The 23,872-nt window shown below is 49.1% G+C and overlaps 2 protein-coding genes across 8 annotated transcripts in view; both read right to left on the bottom strand.

Annotated features, from left to right (window-relative positions):
- Positions 1 to 23,872, bottom strand: part of LOC130253428 (probable ubiquitin carboxyl-terminal hydrolase FAF-X) — a 297,854-nt gene that overhangs the window by 77,453 nt on the left and 196,529 nt on the right. The window lies entirely within an intron of this gene.
- BCOR (BCL6 corepressor) overlaps positions 1 to 23,872 on the bottom strand; it is an 82,748-nt gene that overhangs the window by 14,454 nt on the left and 44,422 nt on the right. For 2 of the 7 annotated variants that reach the window (XM_056483098.1, XM_056483091.1), the window contains exons 4-9: positions 20,266 to 23,094; positions 19,522 to 19,575; positions 18,892 to 19,075; positions 9,423 to 9,704; positions 2,748 to 3,076; positions 2,158 to 2,421 (exon numbers count right to left, since the gene is read on the bottom strand). In XM_056483098.1, the coding sequence (XP_056339073.1) occupies positions 2,158 to 2,421; positions 2,748 to 3,076; positions 9,423 to 9,704; positions 18,892 to 19,075; positions 19,522 to 19,575; positions 20,266 to 23,094 (3,942 nt within the window). Of the gene's footprint in view, positions 1 to 2,157; positions 2,422 to 2,747; positions 3,077 to 8,671; positions 9,026 to 9,422; positions 9,705 to 18,891; positions 19,076 to 19,521; positions 19,576 to 20,265; positions 23,095 to 23,872 lie in introns of all 7 variants that reach the window. The other 5 variants (XM_056483074.1, XM_056483064.1, XM_056483053.1 and 2 more) reach the window with 4 other exon arrangements.

A 23,872-nucleotide genomic window follows, 5' to 3' on the forward strand; every position in this document is an offset into this window, starting at 1 on the left:
CATCCCTGCTGCAAAAGCAGGCAGGCTGCCAAGGGCAGGCACGAGCTCATCCGGTCTCAGGGCAATCCAGCATTCCTGCCAGGGCTCGGTGGTGCCCTGCGGTGCCAGCCGCTTCCAGCTCCAGCCTGAATCAGCACTCGCTCCCTCTGCGAGCTGTGCCCTGACAGTGCAAACCCGTGTGCCTCCCTGTGTGCCTCCCTGCCTCTGAGCTGGCAAAGGGCCACATCACAGCAGCCAGGGAAGCCCCTGTGTGCCCACCAGAGGTGGCTGCCCTGCTAACAGGAGGGCAGAAAACTGAGCTGTGTGCTTGCCACAGGTCACAGACAAGCATGTCACCTTGACTCATCCAGTTTCTTTGTTTTTTTTAAACATAGAGGAATTTCTTACTTCTTGACCATTCTCATTCTTTGTGCAGACAAGAAATTCAGCTTCCTACTAACTGCAGCAGTCTCATCACTATCAAGAAAACCCCTCAGCTATGGAGCTTCCATGGATGATGAAACTATCACACCTCACCATGGGCCAGACAGCTCCATCCACCCATCACTCTGAGCCTTGAAAAACACAGATAATGTCAGATTCTGGCAGCAGTCTGGGTGCATGGACTGGGCTCTTTCCCTGTCCTTTATTCCACCAGCAACAGAACCAACTGCTGCACGGTCAATACCACCTGAACAATCAAATCAAACGAGCTGAATATTTAAGCCTATTAAAAACATGGTGTTCACTTGAACTTTTGGGTGAATTCAAGTCAGAAAATGAAAATCCCCAACCAGCTGATAATGGGAAGGCATGGTGGCACACAGTGTTACTACCCACACCTTGGTGAGCCTGGGTATCCCCTGCTTTCTGCAATCAGCCAATTTGATAGCAGAGCCCTGAGCCCCAGCTTGAGCAAGACATCAGCCCATCACTAAGTCTTGAGCAGCTCCCATTGAGCTGTGCTCAGCAGAGGTGCTTGGCACAGACAGCCAATTGCCCAAGCACAGTCACCCTGACACATCCCATGCAGGAAGAAAATACACACCAAGAGCTTGGAGCACATGCTACAACACGCTTTGATTTTGGACCCACAGAAAATTAAACCATTTAAATTAAGGAGAATACAACAGCAGTGTTGCAATAATCACCTCTCCCAGATAGAAGAAGCCTTCGCCTAAGGTAAACAAAACCTTTCCAATAAACCCTGCCTTCCAGAGCTGGACAAGGCCTTGCTCCACACAAAGCTCTCTCCAGCTATACAAAGGGAATCTCCAGGTTTCAGCAAATCTCCAAGGTGGGCAGGTCCCACCAGGACCTGGGCTGATGCCACCTTCCCCCATGGGGCTGAAGCCCAGCTCCCAGGTCCAAGCAGCCTCTCAGCAGCACAGCAAACCCTGCAGCCATGCTGAGGGCAGCAGCCACTCTCTGCAATGAAACACCTCTGCACCAGATCTGAAATCGAGCAACAACCACACTCATACCTACATGCCCATATTTCCCCAATAAAAGCGCGCTTCAAAACGGCAGAGCTAAGGGATTCATCGGTTTCTGATTTTTGTAGCAACAGGGGGCCCCTTTCATTAGACAACATTGTTCCAGCTACACCAAGCAGCTCCAGACGCCGAGTATAAAGCATGCAGAGTGCTCCTATGATGCGTCTGATCATGCAAGAGGACACTCCAAGCGCTACATCCTGTGTCACATACCAGATACTCCTTGGAGAGAAGAACAAAAATAAAACCCTTCTCCTAAACTACAGGCTCTTCACAAACAACAAAAGCAGAAAACATACAGCTCATTAAAGATCACCATAAAGATTACTTGGGAGGGAAAAAATAAATAGAACACATTCATTCTGTTTGCAGATGGTTTATATTTAAAGGGAAGTGAGGGTTACCAATAAAACTTCACCCTTTGCTCATTCCCGTGGGATGCTGCTCACCCTGCATCCCTGCCAGCTGCCCCAGCAGCGATGGGAGTCACTCCCACAGCAACCTGCCTCCAAACCCCACACACCAGGGAAGGGAAAGCAGCAGGGGAACGGGGGCTACAAGTTCCAACGACCCAACCTAAAGCTGCTAATCCACCGAATTCCATCTATACAACCGGGAAGACGATTTAAACTTTTGATATTGAAAAAAGAAATGAAAGCCATCGTCCCACAGGGAGCCTTACCTCGTAGCCCAGGCGCGCCGCCCGCTGCAGCAGCGTCTCCCCCGCGTTCTTGTTGACGATGAGGCGCCGCGCCTCGGGCGGCATGGGCCGGCTGGGGGTGCTCTCCTGGGTGGGGCTGGCCAGGGGCAGCGGGGGCTGTGCCACGGGGAGCAGCGGGGGCTGCTGCAGGCGCTCGTACAGCTTGGGCTCGTACGGCTTGGCTGGCGAGGAGTCGCAGTCTGAACTCGGCTCCGGCCGCTTCCTGACTTTCCTCGTTAGCGTTACCTATCAAAGCCATGACACGGGGGGTTTTTATCTTTGTTTGCACAGTACAGCGATGGGACTGTATTTGTCAGCGAGGAATTACACTTTTCTACTCGTATTTCATTTTTAAAGGAAGACCCCGCTAGAGCTTTTAAACATAAGATGCTTCACCCCTGCAACAGTGCCTTCAAGTAAGGTTAAGAAAAGCAAACAAAATATGCAAAACATCCACAGACAAATCTGAATGCAATCCCCGCTACCCTGCATGCATGACAGTGCGTTAGTTTTAAGCAAGCTGGCTCTGCCATCTCAGAGGCCAGTGGACAATTAAGTCTAAATAAAGATACCTTATCTTCAGCATTTTCGATATCTGTGGTGTCATCCCCTGTCAGAGATGACCTCCTTCTCCTTTCCTGCAGTGCCAAGTGTTTTGTTTTACACTGACGTTTCCCTGATGGCTTCTCACACTCGCTGTATTTCGGCAGCAGAGATGCATGTTGGAAATCCTCCTCTTCGTCTGTGTACAGCCCATCTGTCTTCCGGCTTTCTTTAATTTTCTGCTGTTTGGCAGCCAACCTCGAGGCTGGAGTACAGCTTGGCTGAGCCTGCCTTTTGCTGTTTGCATTGGTGGATGAAAGGCTCTTCATGTGCGGAGACACCGGGAATACGGGCAAGCCTAAATGGGAAGGAAAGGCATTACACATCGCATGGTGCGTTAAAAGGAAAATGCATTGCTAGCACTTAACACAAGCTCCTCAACTGCTTAAGAGATCTACAATTACATTTTCAAATCATTAATATTTTAAGCGTTCCACATCCAAACTGCGAACAGCATCTCGCCCGTTGATGCTACGCTAGCGGTTCTCGGGCTCTGATAAAAATCCCTGAATGAAATGCCCCGCACAGGTGCAGGGCAGCGCCAGGGCCGTGGGGATGTGTGCCAGCCCAGCCCGGCCACCACGGGCACAGCTGCAGGGAAAAACCCGCCTCCTTACCTAGGACTGCCTGATCTGAAGGGAAACCAACTCCTCCAGCAGCCTGGGCCCAGGCTTCTCTCAGTGGGGTGCAAGTGCAGACACAGGGATGGTGAGGGAAGAGGGGAGAGGAAGAAAAGTGGGAGCATGGATCAGATTTTAATGGGACAGCACAGGTGGGGAATGTTGAGCTTAGCCCCAATATAGCCATAAGACAGGGAACACTTCCTGGGCAGCATTTTGACTTCAAAAACAAGCCAAGAGAAGAAAGACTACTCAAGGAGCTGTCCCTACAGAAGTTCTGTGCAAGCTCTCTACCAGAAAGCACTGGGATTTTGCAGGAAAAGCAATCAGATGTTTTTTTCCCCAAGAACTTCACTCGGAAGTGAGTCTTTCTGGGACACTGGGACAATAAAGCCAGTGCTCTGCTGTGACAGGATACTGGCAGGGCTGGGTTTTCTCTGGGGGTTAGCTCCAACAAGCTGGATCACACAATCTGGGCCACATGCAAAAAGAATGGTTAGTTTTGGGGTTTTTTTTCAGAGTGCAAGCAGGCTTACAACAAAACAAGGACAGGAAAGTTGACTTTTTATGGCCTGAATTTCCCTTGGGAGGAGAATTGAGGTGACCTCAGAACCAACTCCTCTGCAGAAAAATTAAAGGTTGCTGGAAAGAAAGAGACACTTCAGCCAAACAACACCATACCACCAAGGGAAGGTGTGGAAAAAACTTTGAGAACTTGAAAGAGGCTCCCTTGCTCTGAGAAGTCTCTGAAATGATGCTACTTTCAGAACAGAAGAGATGGCAGGAGCAAATAAGGAGGTGCTCAGAGGAGAGACACCCTTACTTAAAGAGACTCAGTCCGGAACCAGTTGGCAAAAAAGAAAATAAAATCTAGAATCGTCTTGGTGGGCAGTTTCACACTTTAGTCTTCCTTTAAATAGATCTGTGAAAGCAACTCACAGAAGGCTTTCTAGATTAAGGATGAAAACAGAAATCCCTCAGTTCTTTTGAGCCACTTTCTAGAAAAAGACACGTACCACGGCTTGCCAAGCAGATGTCAGGGAATTTATGGGACACATGATGTGCAGATTGTTCAGCAAAAATCATGTAAGTTTTTCAGGCTTTGCAATACTGAAGGAAGGCACCTAGTCGTAGGCTGAGCCTGTGGACGCAAGGCTGTCTGTCCAACTCTTTCCAGCATGAAGTAAGGAGTGTTTAATTCTCATGCTCCCAACTAAGTCGCACATGAAAAGTCCAATTCCAACACAGAAGTACCATCATTACCTACTTAATCACTTACTAAAGAAAAAAAAGATGGAAAAGATGGAAAAGATGGAAAGCAACAGTGAGGAGCTCTGGTAAGTGCAAATGGAACAAACAGCTGCATGCAGAAAAATTACAATAGAATGAAAAACTCACAGGTCTGGAGGAGGACAAATACTGAGAGGACGGAGGAAAGAAAAACACAGGAAGCTTATCTCAAAGAACTGCAGGCCTTCCCATGCAGAGATGCCGAGGCATTGAAAGCAGAAGTTTAATCACCACAAAAAATGTCTCCTCCTGCCTGCAAACTCCACATCAACTCTGTGCTTCACTTTGACCCTCCACAGTGGTGACAGCAGGCATCAGGCTAAACATGCATTGGAGCTAAGAGATAGAGAGCAGCTATGCTGTGCACCCAGGAGCTTCAGGATCAATAACATAGCAAGACACCAGCATTACACAGAAAAAGCCAAGCATTAGCCTGGGAAATGCAAGACAACAGGGACAGAAAAGCAGCAAGTTATTATTCCTGGAATCCCACCCCACCTCTCTGACCACGTGAAGAGAGAAGAAATACAAGAGTGAGTGGGAATGTACCTAAATATTCATGGAAAAAAAGAAAACCCAAACCAAAAACCCCAAAAAGCTCAAGCCTCTGAGTGATGTGGCTTGTGGCAAGTCTGACTCAGAGCAGGACCTGTCTCCCTTCCCGCAGGATCGGGCTCTGAGCGGTCCGTGCGGAAAGCAGCTGCTGCCGCGTCACCTGAGCGCTCGCTCGTTCAGCTCCCACCCAGCTGCCTCCTCCTGCCTGCCAAGCCAGGCAGCCACGCTGCCTGCAGCCCCAGGCAGCTCCCAGGGGCTGGCACATGCTTCCCAGTGGGAGAGGTCCTCCTGGCTGCTCTCCTCAGGGCTTTTGTTTCCGCGCTGTTCAGGATTTCTCCCCGGGAGCATCAGGAGAGCTGGCACTGCACTGCCAGCAGCACAGCGTTACTGCTCAGCTGGGAGCCCAGCAGAGCCCGTGGCTTCTTGGCCACAGGGATGATGCCCTGAGGCATCATGGACCTGCTGCACCCTGGAGACCTGGCACAGCAACCTCCCTCTGCAACAGGATCACAGAATAATAAAATGGTTTGGGTTGGAGGGGAGACCATCCCTTAAAGATCATCCAGTTCAAATCCCCTGCCACAGGACACATTTCACTAGACCAAGTTGCTCAAAGCCCCATCTAACCCGACCCTAAACACTTACAGAGATGTGGCAGCCACAGCTTCTCTGTGCAGCCTGGTCCAGTGCCTCACCACTCTCACAGTCAAGAATTCCTTCCCATTAACCTAATCTAAGCCTACCCTCTGTTAGCTTAAATCTGCTACCACTTGTCCTATCACTACATGCCCTTGTCAAAAGTCCCTCTCCAGCTCTCTTTTAGATTTTGGAAGGTGCTATGAAGTCTCCCCAGAGCCTTCACTTCTCTGGGCTGAACAACCCAAACCCCCTCAGCCTGTCTTCTTAGCAGAGGTGATCCAGCCCCTTGATTTTATTTGTGGCCTCCTCTGGATTTGCCCCAGCAGGTCCACGTTTTTCCCATGTTGGGGGCCCAACAACTGGACACAGCACTGCAGGTGGAGGTCGCACAGGACCAGAGCAGAGAGACAGGATCACCTCTCTCAACCTGCTGCCCACACTGCTTTGGATAAACACAACTGGAGTAACAAACTCAGAAGTCAGAAACCTCCCCATTCCCAGAGATTTGCAAGCAGGAGTGGAAAATCATCCTGTTAACGTTCTGAGGCTTCAGAAGCACAGACGCAGCCCTCGTGTTCTGTCACAGCCTGCTCCTTGGGATACACCCAGCTGCCCAGCAGCAGAGACTGCCACAACTGCAGGCAGTGCTTGAGCACAGAGAACAGCTGTTCCTAGCCCCAAAAAAAAAAAAACAAAAAACAAAAAGCTGCAAGTGACAATGAATATTCTCATATTTCTCATATTCACAGTCCCTGCTTTCTTAAGAAAAGTTTGAGGACCAGTCCTGAGCAAGACAGACAAGCTAGAAGCTAGAAGTCTCCAACTTCATGAGAATGTCATGCAGAGGATGCTCTGTCACACTGTGGGGAAAAACGTCCTCATCCCAGTCAACTAAGAACAAGGAGATTCAAAAGTTTACACTTCAACAGGGCTGGAGAAGCACCAGCAGAATTACCTGAATGATATCCAGTGTCTTTGTACAATGAAGAGCGAAGCACAATTTAGTCAAGTTTATGATTTTGTAGCAGCTTCCAAACCCAAGAGTTTTTTCATAGCCATAGGGCAACTGAACTGAATGCCTTTGGGAATGGTGCATAAATTGGGAGCCACCTCTTTTTCTTTCCTGAGGCCATGAGCCTGTCACTGCCACAGGAGGCATTGCAGGGGAAAGTGAGAGCATCCTTACACAATACAGCTTCTTGTTAGTGGCCCTGGTTTAATCTCTACAAGGTATCTCTCTCTGACAGTACAAAGGTGAGGGGCAGGGGTGTTTGAGCCCATACCATACTCGCCAAGGCTGCACATAAAGCAAGGAAGTAAGAGTCAAAGCTCCTTTTACACCAAGTTTTGATCTCCTGCTCCACAAATCCTTTTGGGGAACCACCCCCATCAATAAGCATCAAAGTTTGGGGTTTTCTGCACTCAGATAATCCTACCAAGGAGAAGGATAAATGAGGAGCTTTAGGACTGAAGGGAAGCTGATACTTTTTGCCTGTGACTGTTTCAGAGACACTACACCAAGGAAAATCCTCACAGGCACGGGATGATCTGGACTCAATCCTTTCCATGGTGTGGGACAAGAGGATCCATCCTCCTCATGCTTCTCTCTTTCAGGAGGATCCCAGCTAAACTACAGGTTAGGCCAGCTGGAATGTGTCTTCCAGTCAATGAAGCTCCCAGGTTTGTGAAGGAGGAAGGAGCCCAAATGCCATCTATGGAGCTCCCACTCCCAGAAATCACCTTTCCTCAAAAACAAGCGGAGGGCTTGGAGAGGTAAGAGCAGGAAAAGAGAAAGAAGAGAAAAGGAGATTTTCCCTGTGGATTCCATTCCCCATCAGTTCTCCAGCCAAGCTACAGCAGCAAAATGTTACAGGGAAGGACAAAAGCATCAGAGCAGAAAATGTGCCCAGGAGTTAAGGACAGGGAGGACAGGACAGTGACCTGTCCATCCCAATGAAAATTTGGCAGATTGTATCTACAGGCTTTTCCCCCAGGATAGGGATTCAACAGAAATTGTAGGGAGGTTAGGGAAAGGAGGAAGTGGAGTGAGCGGGAAAGAAGAAGCCAAAAACAAGTCAAGGAAACCTGATTTGAGGAAAGAAAATTGCTTTGAGGAAGCAACCCCTTAGGAGAGAGCTGCTGGAAGACCTCTGCCAAGGGGCCAGGAAGTGGGGTGAAAGGGGTTTACAGGATGTGCTCAGGATGAACCAGCACAGCATCCTTGTCAGGAGAAGGATGAGCTTTGCTCTTAAGCATATGGCCTGGGAAAGGCAGGGGAAGCCAGCAGTGCTGAGGGTGCTGGAGGTGTTGGGTTCCCAAGATCAAGAGCTGCTACAGCTGTGCTGATGCTGTTTGAGAAGCTCACAGCCCCTCAAATACTACGTGTGCTTAAACACCCTTACACCAGCTAGCAGCCCATTTACTCCCTCTCTCACCCAAAAGCATGCCCACATTTTATGCCCTCCCCAGCTCTCCTCTAGTCATGAACTTCATCTTGCACATTATCTACAAAAATATGTAAAGCCAAAACACACATGCACGCACACACAAACACATAGTTACACACACATACACAAACACGTTTTCTTGTCTGACAAATATCAGCTACAGTGCAATTCCTAAAGAGGAGGTGTCAGTCCTTATAAAAATGGACATCTACAGAAATATATATATAATTAAAAAGAACAAGAAAGAAGAATAAAAACTCTCAACAATTCCTTAACATTGGTGGCAGCATGCGTCACTGTAAATGCTAAAGCCAGCTGGTTTCCCTAGTAGTCTCTGCATACCTTGTTCATTGTCACTTGTTTTGAGGGACTCTTCAGACCAACTTCTATTGCTTTTGGCCTCTGACCTTTTCTTGGTGTGCCTTTCTTCTGTGAAGTCTTTGACCTTTGCAGTGGCCTCTGGCTGAACAGCCTCAGCTAAATCTTTCCTGCTTTGCCGGCCCAACTTGCCGGACGGGGATCTCTCTGGTGACACCTGCTGCTCCCATAGTTCCCTAAGGTGCTGCAGGTGACGCTGCTTTTTGGGATGGAGCCCTGTTAATTCAATGCACACCTTCAGGTTGGTCACCTCATTACAATTGGGCTCTTCTAAGTGGTTAGAGGAATTGTTTGTCATTTCCCTCTCAGGCCAGTCATCTAATGGAAAAATAACTAAAAATTAATCAAAAAGCCCCCTCAACTTAAAACAAAAGCTACATTTCACTTTCGGGGCATATAGTCTCAGCTTTACCACCACACTATGCATTTTAAAGCTTCGCTCATTAAGGGTTACATGCACTACAGTAACTCACACTGCTGTGGCTACAGTGTCCAATGACTAATGCTTTATCCTTACATACCAAGTTTTTTTATATATACATATATATATACACATATATATACATACATATATATACATATATATAATTTAAAGTGAAATGACAGTGCTCACATTAGTAACTAGCAAGTTCAAAAATGGAAACACATTAAGCCAAAGGGACGTTCCTTTCACAAGACATTCCTTGAGAGAGACCAAAGCAAAATGCTGTCTTACCTTTGGAGTTCTTCTTCTTTTTTGCTTTTGATATAACTTCGTCCTGCAGTTCATCCACAAAGTTTTCATTTTGGCTGCCATCATTTTGCACTCTCTCACCAGAGTGTTTACGTTTCCTGTCCAGACGTGGACATGAATGTTGGCCAAAATCTTCTGTTGGCTGGTCTTCCGCCTTTTCATATACAGAATGTCTCTCTAAGTAACATTTCTCATTCGAAAGATCTTTTTCCTCTGGAGTTTCAAGAAAGTGACCTCGGTTGTTTTCTGTACTAGTAAAGTTACCTAAAAATACAAAACAAACAAACACCACAAGACCTAATAAATACGACACAATTCATTGTGAGAAGGTTTTGCTCTCTGATCTCCTCAATGTCATCTCCATCATGACTTATGGTTCATGAGGCATGCAAATAAACACAAAATTGTACTTGGGAACAAGTCTACTCTGCCCAGCCTAAGGCAGCAGTTTTCTCAACAGTTAAGCACAAAATCCCCAAATGCACACTACTTTGTGTTGTTTTTACTTTAATTTAAGAAGCACAATATTCACTACACTTGTATCCATAGAAACATCACAATATGGTTTTTTAAATAAAGAAACATCTTTAGACACTGAAAGCACAAACCCTTTTCAGAAAGCAACCTCACTCCCCCAAACTGTGGCAAGTAACAATCCAGTTCAAAAATATCTTCTGATGACAACCAAGTATTAGTCCTCCCTTAATTCCTAATCTTTCACTAACTTCTCCCATCAAATTGCAGAGTCTGACTTAAAAGCATTCATCCCTTCTTCGGGAGATATAAATGGGATACAGAACACGCACACACGGACACAGAAATACCACTAAGAATAGCTGTGATATTTTGCAAAAAAGCAGTACTTGAATCCAAGGTTATAAAAAGGCTTCCTCACTTCAAGTAACCAACCAGTCACTGTACCTCACATGATCTCTGTCACCTCCTTTTAAAACAGACCTCAGTTTTTTTTCAAGGAGTATTTCCAGCAACAGCAAGAGGGTGAGCTCTGAAAAGCTTACTAGAAACTAGTCTGACAAATTAGCCACAAAAACACCCATGCTGCCTCGCCTGCACTAACTTCAGCTTCCCTCCAGTACTGTTTGTCCAAATTCAGAGACAGCTTATGCAGTTTTAAATGGATGCTTGATTTAAAATTACACTTAATCACCATCTTGAATAACATTATTTTCTTGGTTTTAACCAAAATAGCAAAGGCAAGGTTAGGCAGATAGACAGCACAGACTTCAACACAGATAATCAGCTCCTGTTTACAATTCCCAGAAACAAGCTGGGATTCCCATGTTTTAGCCCTCCTGGTTGACCAATACCCCACACCTTGGTGCTGTTTGGTAAAAAGTGTATGTTCCATCCTTCTTCCCCACGGCTCACTGTCCTTTTTCTCTTCCTCCTACTTTCCCTTCCTCCATCTCCCACTTCCCTTCCTGCAAACACATTTGCTGATTTCCTGTCTGCACTCCTGACAGCTCTGTTGCCCTTTCCTCCCATGGATCCTCTCTCCCTTTCACTCAGTCTCTTGCCCTGTCCAGCCTGGCCTTCACCTTGTGTTCTTCCCCCTTATCAGGGCTGACACTGCTCCCCTCCAGCCCCTTCTCCCCTCCTGTGCCCACCAAGATCCATCCCTGGCAGCATCTGGAGGCATCCCAATTCTATCCCACTTTATCCTGACAGCACCTTCCTACAGCTCTGCCAACCCCTCCTGGTTTCATGACCGTCCTCGAAATGCCTGTTGTCAGTAATGGAAAGCTGGGGGGGGTGGAGAGGGGAAAATCCCTGATGAGTTTTCTCTTCACCACAATCTGGAAATGGCTCCAAGTAGCACCAAGGGCTCTGGAAATGTTTGTGGGCACGGAGACACCCCAGCATAATTTTCACACTGCTTGGGAAGCTGCCTGCAGGGCTGCTTGTAAAACAGCACAAGATATCGGCCAAGAAAAATCAAAACAAAAGCTGATTTTCTGCAGGCGAGCGGGACGCTCGGGCTGTTCCGCTGCTTGGCGATGCTCCTCTCCACAAGGCCGTCTGGCCAACACATGCTCCTTCCAAGACTTTAAAATGCACTTTGTCACACTTCTTCCAGCCAACAACGCTGAGATGTTCCAGAGAACAGGTATCTCAGCTTACTACAACCGTGACTCTAAATCACGGAGTCCCCCCAGATCAGAATGAATCTGGCAGCAACCTGTGTTTGCACATCTGGCACGAGGACACTGCCCCACAGCTGTACCCTATAACCACACCAAAAGCTCCAGCAGTCCTGTTCAACACAGCATAAAAGCAGCCGGCCCAGCTATGTTTTAAGTATCACAAAAGAAATAAATGTGCCTATCAGATTTCATTTTACATTTTTAATGCAATCTGCTATTTTCCTCCTTTCATAAGGAAACATTATACTCCTGTGGTCAGTTTCCCTGAAGAGATCAGGTAAGGGCACTCAGCCACACTCCTGCTGTCTTAGAGCTTTCTCATCTTCAGCAGCACCAACAGCAACACTTCACGGGATACTGGGATAGCTTTCCTGCTCCTAACACTGTCTGGCCTGAGAAAAGGCAGGCACATCCTGACCAATTCCCAGAGAAGCTCTTGCAGGGTCAAAGGAAGTAGCAGGCTGCAAGGAGGGGGGGTGATGGTCTTAATCTTTACGGCTTGCAGGAAACAGCAAGCTAATTCCAGCCTGCCACCACCAAAAGCAACCTGCCGCAGATTAATTCCTTCTCTGTCTGCAGGAGGACTTGGCACGGGGACGCCGAGCGCCGCTCGCTCAGACTGTGCTGAAAAATAAAGAGGGGAGAGACCTCGCTAGCAGCTTGTCACTGTCAGCGTTCCTGCGGGGCAAGAACAGCACACACCTCCTGCGCTTCATCCAAAAAGCCTCGCTGCCAGCAGCTCCGTGACACCCTGGCCTCCGCTGCCCGGTCACATCCGAGAGGGACCCTCCGGGGAGCAGAGCCACATCTCCGCAGCTGCCGAGCCAGAAACGCCTCCCAGCACCGCCCGCCGCACACGCGGCTCTGCGATCCCTGCTGCTCCCTGCACTAACTCCATCAGGGCAGCGGCACCTCCGCACATCATCCCTGCACCCAGCCAGGAGCACCTCCACACAGCATCCTGGTGTGCAATGACCCTGCACCCAGCCAGGAGTGCCTCCACACACCATCCTGGTGTGCAATGACCCTGCACCCAGCCAGGAGTGCCTCCACACACCATCCTGGTGTGCAATGACCCTGCACCCAGCCAGAAGCAGTTCCACACACCATCCCGGTGTGTAGTGACCCTGCACCCAGCCAGGAGCACCTGCACACACCATCCCGGTGTGTAATGACCCTGCACCCAGCCAGGAGTGCCTCCACACAGCATCATGGTGTGCAGTGACCCTGCACCCAGCAAGGAGTGCCTCCACACACCATCCTGGTGTGCAGTGACCCTGCACCCAGCCAGGAGCAGTTCCACACACCATCCCGGTGTGCAGTGACCCTGCACCCAGCCAGGAGCACCTCCACACACCATCCCCGTGTGTAGTGACCCTGCACCCAGCCAGGAGCAGTTCCACACACCATCCCGGGTGTGCAGTGACCCTGCACCCAGCTGGGTGTATAATAGTGACCCTGCACCCAGCTGGGTGTATGATAGTGACCCTGCAGCCAGCCGGGTGTGTAACAGTGACCCCGCAGCCAGCCGGGTGTGCAGTGGCCCTGCAGCCGGGTGTGTAACAGTGACCCTGCAGCCGGGTGTGTAACAGTGACCCCGCAGCCGGGTGTGTAACAGTGACCCTGCAGCCAGCCGGGTGTGTAACAGTGACCCTGCAGCCAGCCGGGTGTGCAGTGGCCCTGCAGCCGGGTGTGTAACAGTGACCCTGCAGCCGGGTGTGTAACAGTGACCCCGCAGCCAGCCGGGTGTGTAACAGTGACCCTGCACCGGGTGTGTAACAGTGACCCTGCAGCCAGCCGGGTGTGCAGTGACCCTGCAGCCAGCCGGGTGTGTAACAGTGACCCCGCAGCCAGCCGGGTGTGTAACAGTGACCCTGCAGCCAGCCAGGTGTGCAGTGGCCCCGCAGCCAGCCGGGTGTGTAACAGTGACCCTGCAGCCAGCCGGGTGTGTAACAGTGACCCTGCAGCCGGGTGTGCAGTGACCCTGCAGCCAGCCGGGTGTGTAACAGTGACCCTGCAGCCGGGTGTGTAACAGTGACCCTGCAGCCAGCCGGGTGTGTAACAGTGACCCCGCAGCCAGCCGGGTGTGCAGTGACCCCGCAGCCGGGTGTGTAACAGTGACCCCGCAGCCAGGTGTGTAACAGTGACCCCGCAGCCGGGTGTGTAACAGTGACCCTGCAGCCAGCCGGGTGTGCAGTGGCCCTGCAGCCGGGTGTGTAACAGTGACCCTGCAGCCAGCCGGGTGTGCAGTGGCCCTGCAGCCGGGTGTGTAACAGTGACCCTGCAGCCAGCCGGGTGTGCAGTGACCCCGCAGCCAGCCGGGAGCGCAGCCGGAGCGCACGGGACGCGTCCCTGCCTGCACAGGCTGCTCCCGCAGCCGGCTCTCCGTGCCAAGGAACAAAGGTCACTGCTGCCGGGGACACGGCACAGCCCAGGGGCTGCCAGGCTCTGCTCGCAGCCTGCACGGACACGTCGCCAGCCCAGAGGTTCTCCCCCCTGCCTCACGGAGTGCAGGCTTTATTAATATTTTACCACTGGATTCTGCTGTGTCCTCAAACAGTTTTGCAAGCAACCGGGATCAGACGTGATGTCTCCCCAAATTAAGATATAAATGTCAACAAGAAGCACAGCAACATAAGCATAACGTGCATGCCCAACACGGATGAGGAGAATTTATCTGCTTTTGTCCTCACCACCCCCCTCCCGTGCCATGTATCTACAACATCCTATTCTCTGCCTGAGGAAGAAAACAACAACAAAATACTTGGGAGTTCTCGTATCATCATTATTCAAACAGTGGCGAGGTAGCCAGAAACACAGGATGAATGCTGAGTTCTCATAGCAACACACCTCTATGAGTAAGGAGATTAAACTCTTAAATGTGTTCCTTCCTCAAGCCTCCAGTATTTGCCAGTCTCACACCAGCTGTGACAACCAGCACCAACAATTCAAACCATTTATCACTGTCCTACCAATCTAGAAACAAGGAAGAATTAAGAAGATAATTCTTCACAGGTTTCTGTGTGAAGCAATATTTTCTTAGTGTATGGGTTACAATCTCACAAGAAACAGTTACAGACAGGCATAAACACGCTATCCAAAAAAACTTTCTTTCGTTTTTCCATCTTCCTGTTGTTGTCAACTGCTGTCAACGAGACCAGACCCTCCCATCCAGGGCAAACAAGGAAACACATCTTCATGTTTAAGCCACAGGTTCTTTTGTTCAAATAACATGGCAACTAAAAACAGCCTTTCCTCTTCCCTGGACCAACCTCTCATTGCACTCACTTATATGCAAGGCACCCTTTATTCATCCAAGAAGAGTAATGATTATCTAAACGCTAAAACCCAGTATTCAGCACAGAGATCACAACAACAGTAAGAAATTCTCTAAGACATCCTTAGAATTCAATTCTGAGTATCCCATGGGGCAGAGGGAACAGAGATGATTTCACTTTTCCCTCCAAGTACTTCTGCCTGGGAGCTTTCTGCATTTGTTTCATTCTGCCCAAGCCTACCACACTGCACAAACAAGAAACCACCATTCTTAGTGCACAGACATTTTTTTTTTCCCTTTTATTTTTTTTCACTATGTCCTGTGGCAGGAAGGCAATAACTGACCAGGGCAAAGGACATGTTTACTGCCTCCATCTTTCATTTGTTCCAGTGCGCACACAGACCAGCAAGAAATAAGAAAGGCAGGATATCACCATGCAAAGGGACACTGGCACCTCAGTACAATGCTAAGATCAATGGTGCAATGTGTTTTGGCACATTGCACCATTTACCTTCCCATATACCAACTGCTTTAACTTTTTCCTCATGATCTCATGCCTTAAGATCAGGCTTCTCATACACAGGGGTAATTTTGCCCTGCTAAGGCTTAAACAGGCAGTGTCTTCCATCCTAGAAAATTAAGTAAACAGGTAAAGCCATGCTCTCCAATCAAGAAATTCACAATTTGTAGAATTCATTCAATCTTTCACACTTGGTATGATTTTCAGAACCTCTGGGAGAGCTTTGTTACGAACCAAAATGCGATCATCACATGCCTGTATTGATGCATGTGTCCACGCCAATATCTTAAATCACTTGATCTCTGAACAATCCTATGACTCATGACATATGAATCCCATAATTTATCATGTTTATGCTATGAAAATGCACTGGAGCAGCATTGCCTCAGCAACATTTACAAGTCACCTTGGCAACAAAGCAGCTTTGTGGCTGCTCTCAGATGCCCAGTCTCAGATGCCCAGCAAAACCTAGATGAGATGGGAGAGAACTGAAGCACTCCTACTTTACTGCTAGGCTTTAATTGCTCATTAATTAGCAAGCATGGCTACCTGCTTAAATTGGCCCTTAAAAAAGAAAAAATAAAAAAGGCAAAACAAAAGCCCACCTCTTTTACCCTTCTCAAGAAGGCTCAGTTCTCAAACTTAAGGAGACTCCCAGTACAGCAAAGCCACACATTGCCAAGTCAAAGGAAAAGTTTAAGGAACCGGATATTGTGCCTTCACGTGCTTCCAAAAAAATCTATACACGTGCAACATAGCTAGGTAAAGCAGCAAGTCTTAGGACAAGCTAAAAAAAAAAAAAAAAAAAGCTGTTTCCATCCCATCAAAAGCCTCTATAAGCATCACCTGCCTGTGTTATTTAGCCTTTTGTTGCACTAGTAGGTCTAGAGGAGCCAAGGGGGCAGGCAGCTGCCAGGATCAGCTCTGGCGCTCCATGCCAAGCGCGGCTGCCACCGTGCGAGGCGGCAGCAGGGGAGCCCTGGGAGCTGGCGCCGTGCCACAAGCACTGGTTTGGATGCAGTTTCCTTCCTCCCCGGCATCAGGCAGGTGAAGTGCAGGCAGTGGGGGCAGAGCAGCTCGCTGGTTTCACTCCTAAATTCCCTCCTCATACAGGTAAGGGCACGGCTGTTTCACTCTCAAGCTAGCGCCAGACAAATACGAAACAGAGGGAAACAACTTTTCAAGCAGCGAGATCGCTTGCAGGAGGCAGAAAGGAAGCAGAGGAGGCTGCAAACCATCAGCTCATTCTCGTTCAGGAGCTTTAAACCAAACATACCAACATATGGTCAGAAACTGAAGGTAAAGAAGGGAAGGTAGAAGACAAGCAGCTCTCACCGAAGGGGAAGAGAAGGCAGAGCTCATCACCCCTTTGCCAGTCACGCAGTGAAAGGCTGCTGGTGGCTCAAGCCCCAACAGAGCCCAAGCCACCACAGTAGAGGCATTCAAGAGGTGTGAAACTCGGCTTCCTGATTTATCAGCTGCTATCCCGAGGGGCAGGAGGTGAACCACCACGATAAAAAACTTTTACTGAGACCTGAATCTGTACTGGTAAGTATTTGCTGCTGCCTAGGTGGGCATACAAAAAAAGGAGCTCCCTCAGCAGAACAGATCCGTGCTTTTAGGAGTTTAGACATTTGGCCAAAGTCTGAAATAGCCTGTTAAGTCAGAGCTAATTAGCAGAGGAGAGGAATGAACCAACATAAGACTGAACATACTTTCCCTGCTTCCAACAGTTATTTAACAGTCTCAAACAAATTTTAGCCAGCAGATTCAAGTGCCAGAGATCTCACTAAATGGTGAACCATATCATCAGCCTTTTGCAAGGATGGGGGGGAGGAGTTTCAGCATACAATTATGCTCTGACACTCATCCTCTCCACAGCCCCCCGCTGCCCCTCCACAAGCAGCCCCATGCCCCTGAGCACGCCTGCCTTCCCTCCCTCTGTTAATCCCCCATGCCCCTCTCTCAACTCCAAAACCCTGCACCTCCCCTTTGCTGAACCCTCTTTGCAGCCAGAACAAGCCAGCAGGACTGCTGCTGCCACTGCTCTGCTTGCTTTCCTGCACACCCAGGGTGGAATTTAACAGAAGACATCACCAGGGCACCCCAAGTCCTCTGAGGAGCAAGGAAGGCTGCAATGGGGACAGCCAGGGCAGCAGCCTGCCCAGCTCTCAGCTTTAGTATAGGGACTGCAAAGGCAGCTGTGCCTTCCTCCCTGCAGCTACCTCAAGACAGCTCGGAGAAGGAAAAGGCTGCCCAGATTCCAGAGACCCAGCCTGCCTCTCCCCACCCTGCCACCCTCCCCACTTCCACAATTAAAACTTTCCCTTTCTATTTTGCCACACCAGTTTTGTTGAGGCTGTTTCAACAATAGCAATGCCACAGTAACCGAGCAAGTACGATTGACCAGCATGCTCTCTGCCAAAAGCATTAACCAAAGACCAGAACAATAATTCAGAGTTATTAAATTGCCTGAATGGAATTTTCTACTAGCCCTACTCATGAATCTCCACCTACCAAAGAGCACATTTAACCACTGAGTTACACAGCTACACACACAGAGTGCAGTCTGCAGTGCAATTCCTCTTGTTTTGCAATGCTTTCAGCACAGCTCTTTTTTTGTGAGTTGTACAAAACAAAGTAGCAACAGAAGGAACTGATCCATTCCTTAAATACCTAGGTAAAACCAATTAAAAAAAAAAAGGTGGAAACTGACAGAAGCCATATGCTTACCAAGAGTGCAAACAAAAAATAAATTATCTTTCTCACATATAGTAAAAAATCCCCTAATATCATTTATTTATTTAAAGTTTATCTTATTTTTAGGACACTGTATTCTCCATAGTCCTCTGACACCCTCTAACAGCCTAGAGGGAACAGACAGTCCCACAGGAATTTCACAGACTGCCTGCAAAACCTGTGCCTCACACACCTCCCAGCCACTGCAGCAGAAGTCACCCAGGCAGCAGTTGCTTCTTATCATTTGGAGTTGTTACTGCCACCTTTTATGGATCAGCCAGCCTGGCAGATCACATCCTTTCCCACCTCCCTTCACTCTTCTGTCCTCCATCCTTGCTTTGAAGACTGCAATATTGGCATATCTCACTGCTACTGCAATTTCAGGAAGCTGAACTCCTTCTTGCTTTCCCCTCTTCCCCCATTTCCTTTCTGCATTTAAAATATAACCTTGGACCTTTGCTTTCACTGGCTGATGTAGTATCCCATCAGTTACAAGGAGGATCTCTCTAAGGCACTAGCTCAGTGACAGAGTTAACTATCTCCTGAAAAGCAGGAGCAATGGCAAAGAAACCTGCAAACCCCAAAACAAGCACAGAGGGTACCAGACATGGCAACTCGGCACCTGCAGAGGATGAGGTCAGTGACTTTCACCAGCAACACGGTGAGAACAAGGAGATTTGCTTGCTTTCTGCAAGCTGCCATGGCAAAGAGACACATACACGCTTCAGAAAGCCATCTAAATTCGCTTACATCTGTCATTGTCATTTTGGTCAGCAATGGCATCTTCCAGAGCAACAGACTTTGGCTTCTTTTCACTGTTTCCTTTCAAGTTTTCCCAGTCTGCCTGGCTGAATCTGCAGACCTCTGAGTCTTTGGTAGCTGTTTGGCCTTCTCTCTCTTTCATCTCCAACTCTGAGAAGCGCATCATTGCACGCTAGAAAGAGAATTGATATGAAAAAAAAAGTCTTGCAATAAAAACCACTTCATTTACCTTACCTTATATGAAAGCATTTCCAAAGAAAAATTGACTTAAAACCAGGGTTTCAGATAGACAGCTAAGGGTAGGATTTTATCACATCTGACTTGCAAAACAGTGTTCTAGCATCTTATAAGCAAATAGCCACACAATTCTTTCATATATAAGTATATATATAAAAGATTATATATAAATGTATATTATATATAAAACAAAAACATTCCATTTTGGAGGTAAAAAGAGACAAAAACATAAAGAAATAAAATAAAATAAAAACAACAACACAAAACCATACAATGAATAAAGACGACCATGGCCCACAAACTTCCCTTTGTGTATTTGGAAATGAAATTTAACTCAAAGGTTTATGTAAGAGTCTAGTAATAAAAATTTGAAGAACTGACCTCACAGTAAGCAGCAGGTAGACATAAAATACTGTCCTCTTGTAATCCTTCCATCTATGTAATTAAAATGGGCACTCAATGGATCATTTAGATAATTTCATCCATTTTTATAAGCATAAACCAATTCTTTTCTTAACAATGCAAAACAATTTGGCTTAACTCATCCCTTCATTAAAAGTAAAACACCCTGAGAATATTCCTACACAGTATCTGTCTATCATCCCTTAGCATCAACCTCAATACCACTCCTACTCTTCCCTAGGCGCTCGCTCGGCACCAACGTTGCCTGAGACCCGCTAATGCATGGCTGCAACTCCTCTCCATCCATGGCACATTTGGCATACTAATCACAACTGCTGGGTTCTCTGCTAGTTGGCACTGCAGGCCAGCTCAGAAATTACAGCCAGAGCCAAGGTAACATGCATGCCTGTCCGACTCCCCTCGAAACTGCACAAACATTGCATTAACGTGCATTAACATTTGTATCAGATCTTAGTAAAAGCCCTTTAAAGTTTGCTAGCCCGTACATACCTATAAGCCACACATACTATTCTTTACATCGCCTCACTCTTATTAACAAACTTACTTTGCTATTTAAAACCATTTATGGCAAGTCGCCCCAACAAAAGATCTTTCTGGTCTCCCCATCTGCGTCGCTTCTCTCAACTTTTAAAACTCAACTGTGACTTGCAACAGAGAAATAACGACAAAAAGCGCGGCGGTGGTTGGACCGCGCGGACTCACCTGCAAGGCCCGCTGCTCCCGGCTGAGCTGGCTGGAGTCGGCGTAGAGCTCAGTCGTCACACACTTGAACCGGTCACCTACATAACCAGCAGAGTTTGCGATCCTCTTGGCCAATTTAGACGGCTTGGGTTTCAGTATTTTGCCATCAGCAGACTCCGTGTCGTCGGCTCCGTCTTTGGTATAGGTCTGGCTGGCATCGATGCTCGGCGGCGCGGTCCCCATGCAGAATGGCTTCGCGTCCTCCTGCACCTTGCCAAAAGCCAGAGCTGGAGCATCGCTCTCGTGCGCGCTTTCCAAGAAAACAGGAGAAGGCTGGACCGCCACTCTCTCTTTAGGCTGGCTCACAGATAAATCTTCTTTCCTTAAGCCGAACACTGATGAACCCTGGGCTTGCTTGAAATTATAGGTTTCGTGAACATCATTATTTCTTCCAAACTCCTCTCTCATTACAATAAAATCTCTGTGCTGAGACGTTGGCTCTACCTTGTGCTTTGTAGGGTCATTAGTCTGATTACTGCTTTCTGTAGCAAAGCTGGCTTTCGTTAGGTTTGCTTCGCTCTTACCCTCTTGCTCGTCTCGCAGAAGATCCGGGAAGAGGTTTTTGTCACTTTTTGCAGAGTTTTTACTGTGGCCAGAGCTCTGGTGCAATTTCACGCTCTTGTCACTGGGCATTTCGAAATGCATCTTCCCGCCGCTCTCCAGGAGCTCCGGCAATCGGCCCCGCAGAGCCGGGTCCTCGTAACGGGCCCTCTCGTGAGACCGCGACCTCCGCTCCGTCTTCTCCTCCTTATTGATCTCCAAAGCTGAATGCTGCAACAGCATGGGGTGCACCATCCCCACGCCCAGCGCATCCTGGTAGGTCATGAACTCCCCCCTCCCGGCTGGCAGGCTGTAAGGGAGGCCGGGTTTGGGAGCCAGGTGGGTGGGGTAGAGGCTGCCGTTTGGCAGCAAGACAGGGTGAGGGTAGACATGTCCTTTCCCGTGGAGGGTGAGAGGGCTGATGGCAATCCCCTCCGGCACTGGATATGGGAGGTAGCTCCTGGGGTAGGGCAGAGGTGGGGAGCGAAACGCCTCGTTGGGCGGCAGGAAGATGGGGCTGGAGGCCAGGGCAGTCTCGGTCGCCTTGAAGTTGGCTTCCTGACCGCAGGATTTGGCCACCTTACTGCTGTGTTTCGCAGGGGTGGCGACGGGCTGCCCGACGTGCTGGATAACGGAGGCGGTGCTCTCCGCAGAGCTCCGCGCCGTCTTGGCGCAATCCACGTTGGCATTGGGAGCTGGCGACGCCGACGCTGGCCGCCCCCCCGCTGACACCGTCCCCGAAACGCTGCCCACCACTGCCTCCGTGCCACCCATCCTGGGGCAGGAGGAACTCCGCGGCTGTGGCATAACCCAGTCCAGTGCCTTGTTTTTCAGTTGGACATTCTTCCCAGCCTCCTCACTGGGGCTGGGACCGGGAACGATCCAGGAGGATGGCGCCGTGCTGATAATTTCAGGCCTGTAGATGGGGCAGCTGTTCCCTGGAGAAATGGTTTCTTTCTGAACGATGTCACTGCCCGGCAAGTGCGTCCCCCCTCCTGCCCTTCCATGCACCAGCACCGTTGGCATAATCTTCTTACTGTGGTCTGACTTGCCAGCAGTTTCCGCATCAACCACTTTGGCCGACAAGTCCAGCGGTTTGTCGGTGACGTCTTTGGTCGGGGTCTGCTTTTCCAGGAGTGGGGGAGACCTGCTGTCCTTCCGGTCATGGCCAGCTTTCCGTGCGTGGGGGGCAGATGGCAGGGGCGCCTCCCCAGCATCACTGCCTTTGGGAAGCTTCCCATTAGAGAGACGAGCAGGTGGAAATTCACTGCCGATGTTCACGTAGGGCTTTGGGAGCGTAACAGCAGAGGAGGGAGAGGTGGTGATCCTGGGGAAGTGTTTGTGGAAATCAGCATAGGCATCCCCGACCTGGGCAGGCAGGGGGAGGCGAGGAGACGGCCGGGGCGAGTGTGGCAGCAGGAGCGCAGGATCTGCTGGCAAGTTGGCAGGGGCTGGCTTGGCGCTGGGGACCCGGGGCTGCTTGCTGCTCTGGATGTGGGGGTAGGCGTGCGTGTCGACAGGATTGCCTGGGCTCACACCCATCTTCCACGACAAGCTCTTATCAGGACAGTGCACCAAAGGTGGGATTGCTGGTGAAGCTGAAGCTGTTGAGAGCCTCATGGGCGACGCCAGCGACGAAGGGATGTGAGGGGCAACGTAGTGGGAGGGAGGCAGGTATAAAAAACGTTCACCGTTCGTACACACGGGCGAGTAAGCCAGGTGCTGCGGTAAGCTGTAGGTGGACTGCTGAGGTAGCAATGCCTTGTACATGTTCAACGAATACTTATTTGGTGAGTCAAGGAAAGGGTATATGGTGGGCGTTGCGCCCTCCATGTAGGGGCTTACCCAGGGGAGCCTTAGGTAACTAGCACCATTGACACCGAGGGGACTCTGCCTGTCACCCGCGGCTCGGTCCAAACCCAGTGTCTCCCCTGTCGGGACAGAGTTTTTTTGTATTCCAGGAGGTGTTTTGTATATAGCGCTGAAGCCGTTCGGGGCTTTTCCAGAGACAGCTGCGCTTTCCACCGCTTCGGGGGGATTAGCCTTAAACTGTATCTCTGGATTTCTTTCAGGAGTAAATCCCAGGCTGGCTATAGAACCCGTAGCATCCCGCGATTTTTCTGAGCCAAGTCCGCACAAGCTGGAATACACAATGCTACTGGGGACTCTGAGTCCTTCTCGCATGAGCCCAGACCTGTCCATACTCAGAGCTGCAAGACTGTCGATGCGATGTGCTGTAGTCGCATCCACCTTTACAGAACAAGAAGAATGTTACTTTCACATCTCACTAACGTGACTACCATTCAAGCTACAGATAGATCAGCATTTTGGACGAGAAACAGTAACAATGCAAACATGCTGTTTGTTGTGAAAACGTACAGAGCCTGATTACACTGGAAAATGAGAGAACAAGAACCTACAGAGCAATATGTATAACACCACAAACATCAACACCAATCTCTCCAGAATTCAAACAAAGGTGTGAGGAATCAAGCAGACAGGAATGGCCCAGAGATGATGTTCAGAGGCACTGCTCCTGTGCAATCACCACCTCTTCAACCCCAGCCCTCCCAGAGCAAGAGAATGTGGGCTGTGGTGTGGAGACCAGAAAGAGAAGGATGGAGCGCCTCTCCTGCTCGTCCTCATCCGCCTCCTCCAGGACCTCTCCCTCCACTGCAGCTCTGCTCTGGGGCTCACCACCACCACAAAATACATGGGGCAAAGCATCTGAGGATGCGGCATGAAGAAAGGTCTGCCATCTAATTTCATTCCCAACTGCTGCTCTCCATGTAGACTCAAAGAAAGGAAAACCCCACCAACTTTGCTGGAACAATGATGTTCTTAGTGCTTACATGAACTGTTTGTTTTACACATGCTGGTACTCTGCATGACATTATTCATAACAGCAAAATCAAGAATCTGACATCATACAACAACACATATTACAAAGCATCAAGAAAGTAACGAGATAAATAAACGAAGCCCCAACTTCACTGTTTCACAGAAACAACCTGAATGTGCCCAGGCC

The sequence above is a fragment of the Oenanthe melanoleuca genome, chromosome 1 (genome assembly GCF_029582105.1).
Source record: "Oenanthe melanoleuca isolate GR-GAL-2019-014 chromosome 1, OMel1.0, whole genome shotgun sequence".
Lineage (NCBI taxonomy): Eukaryota > Metazoa > Chordata > Aves > Passeriformes > Muscicapidae > Oenanthe > Oenanthe melanoleuca.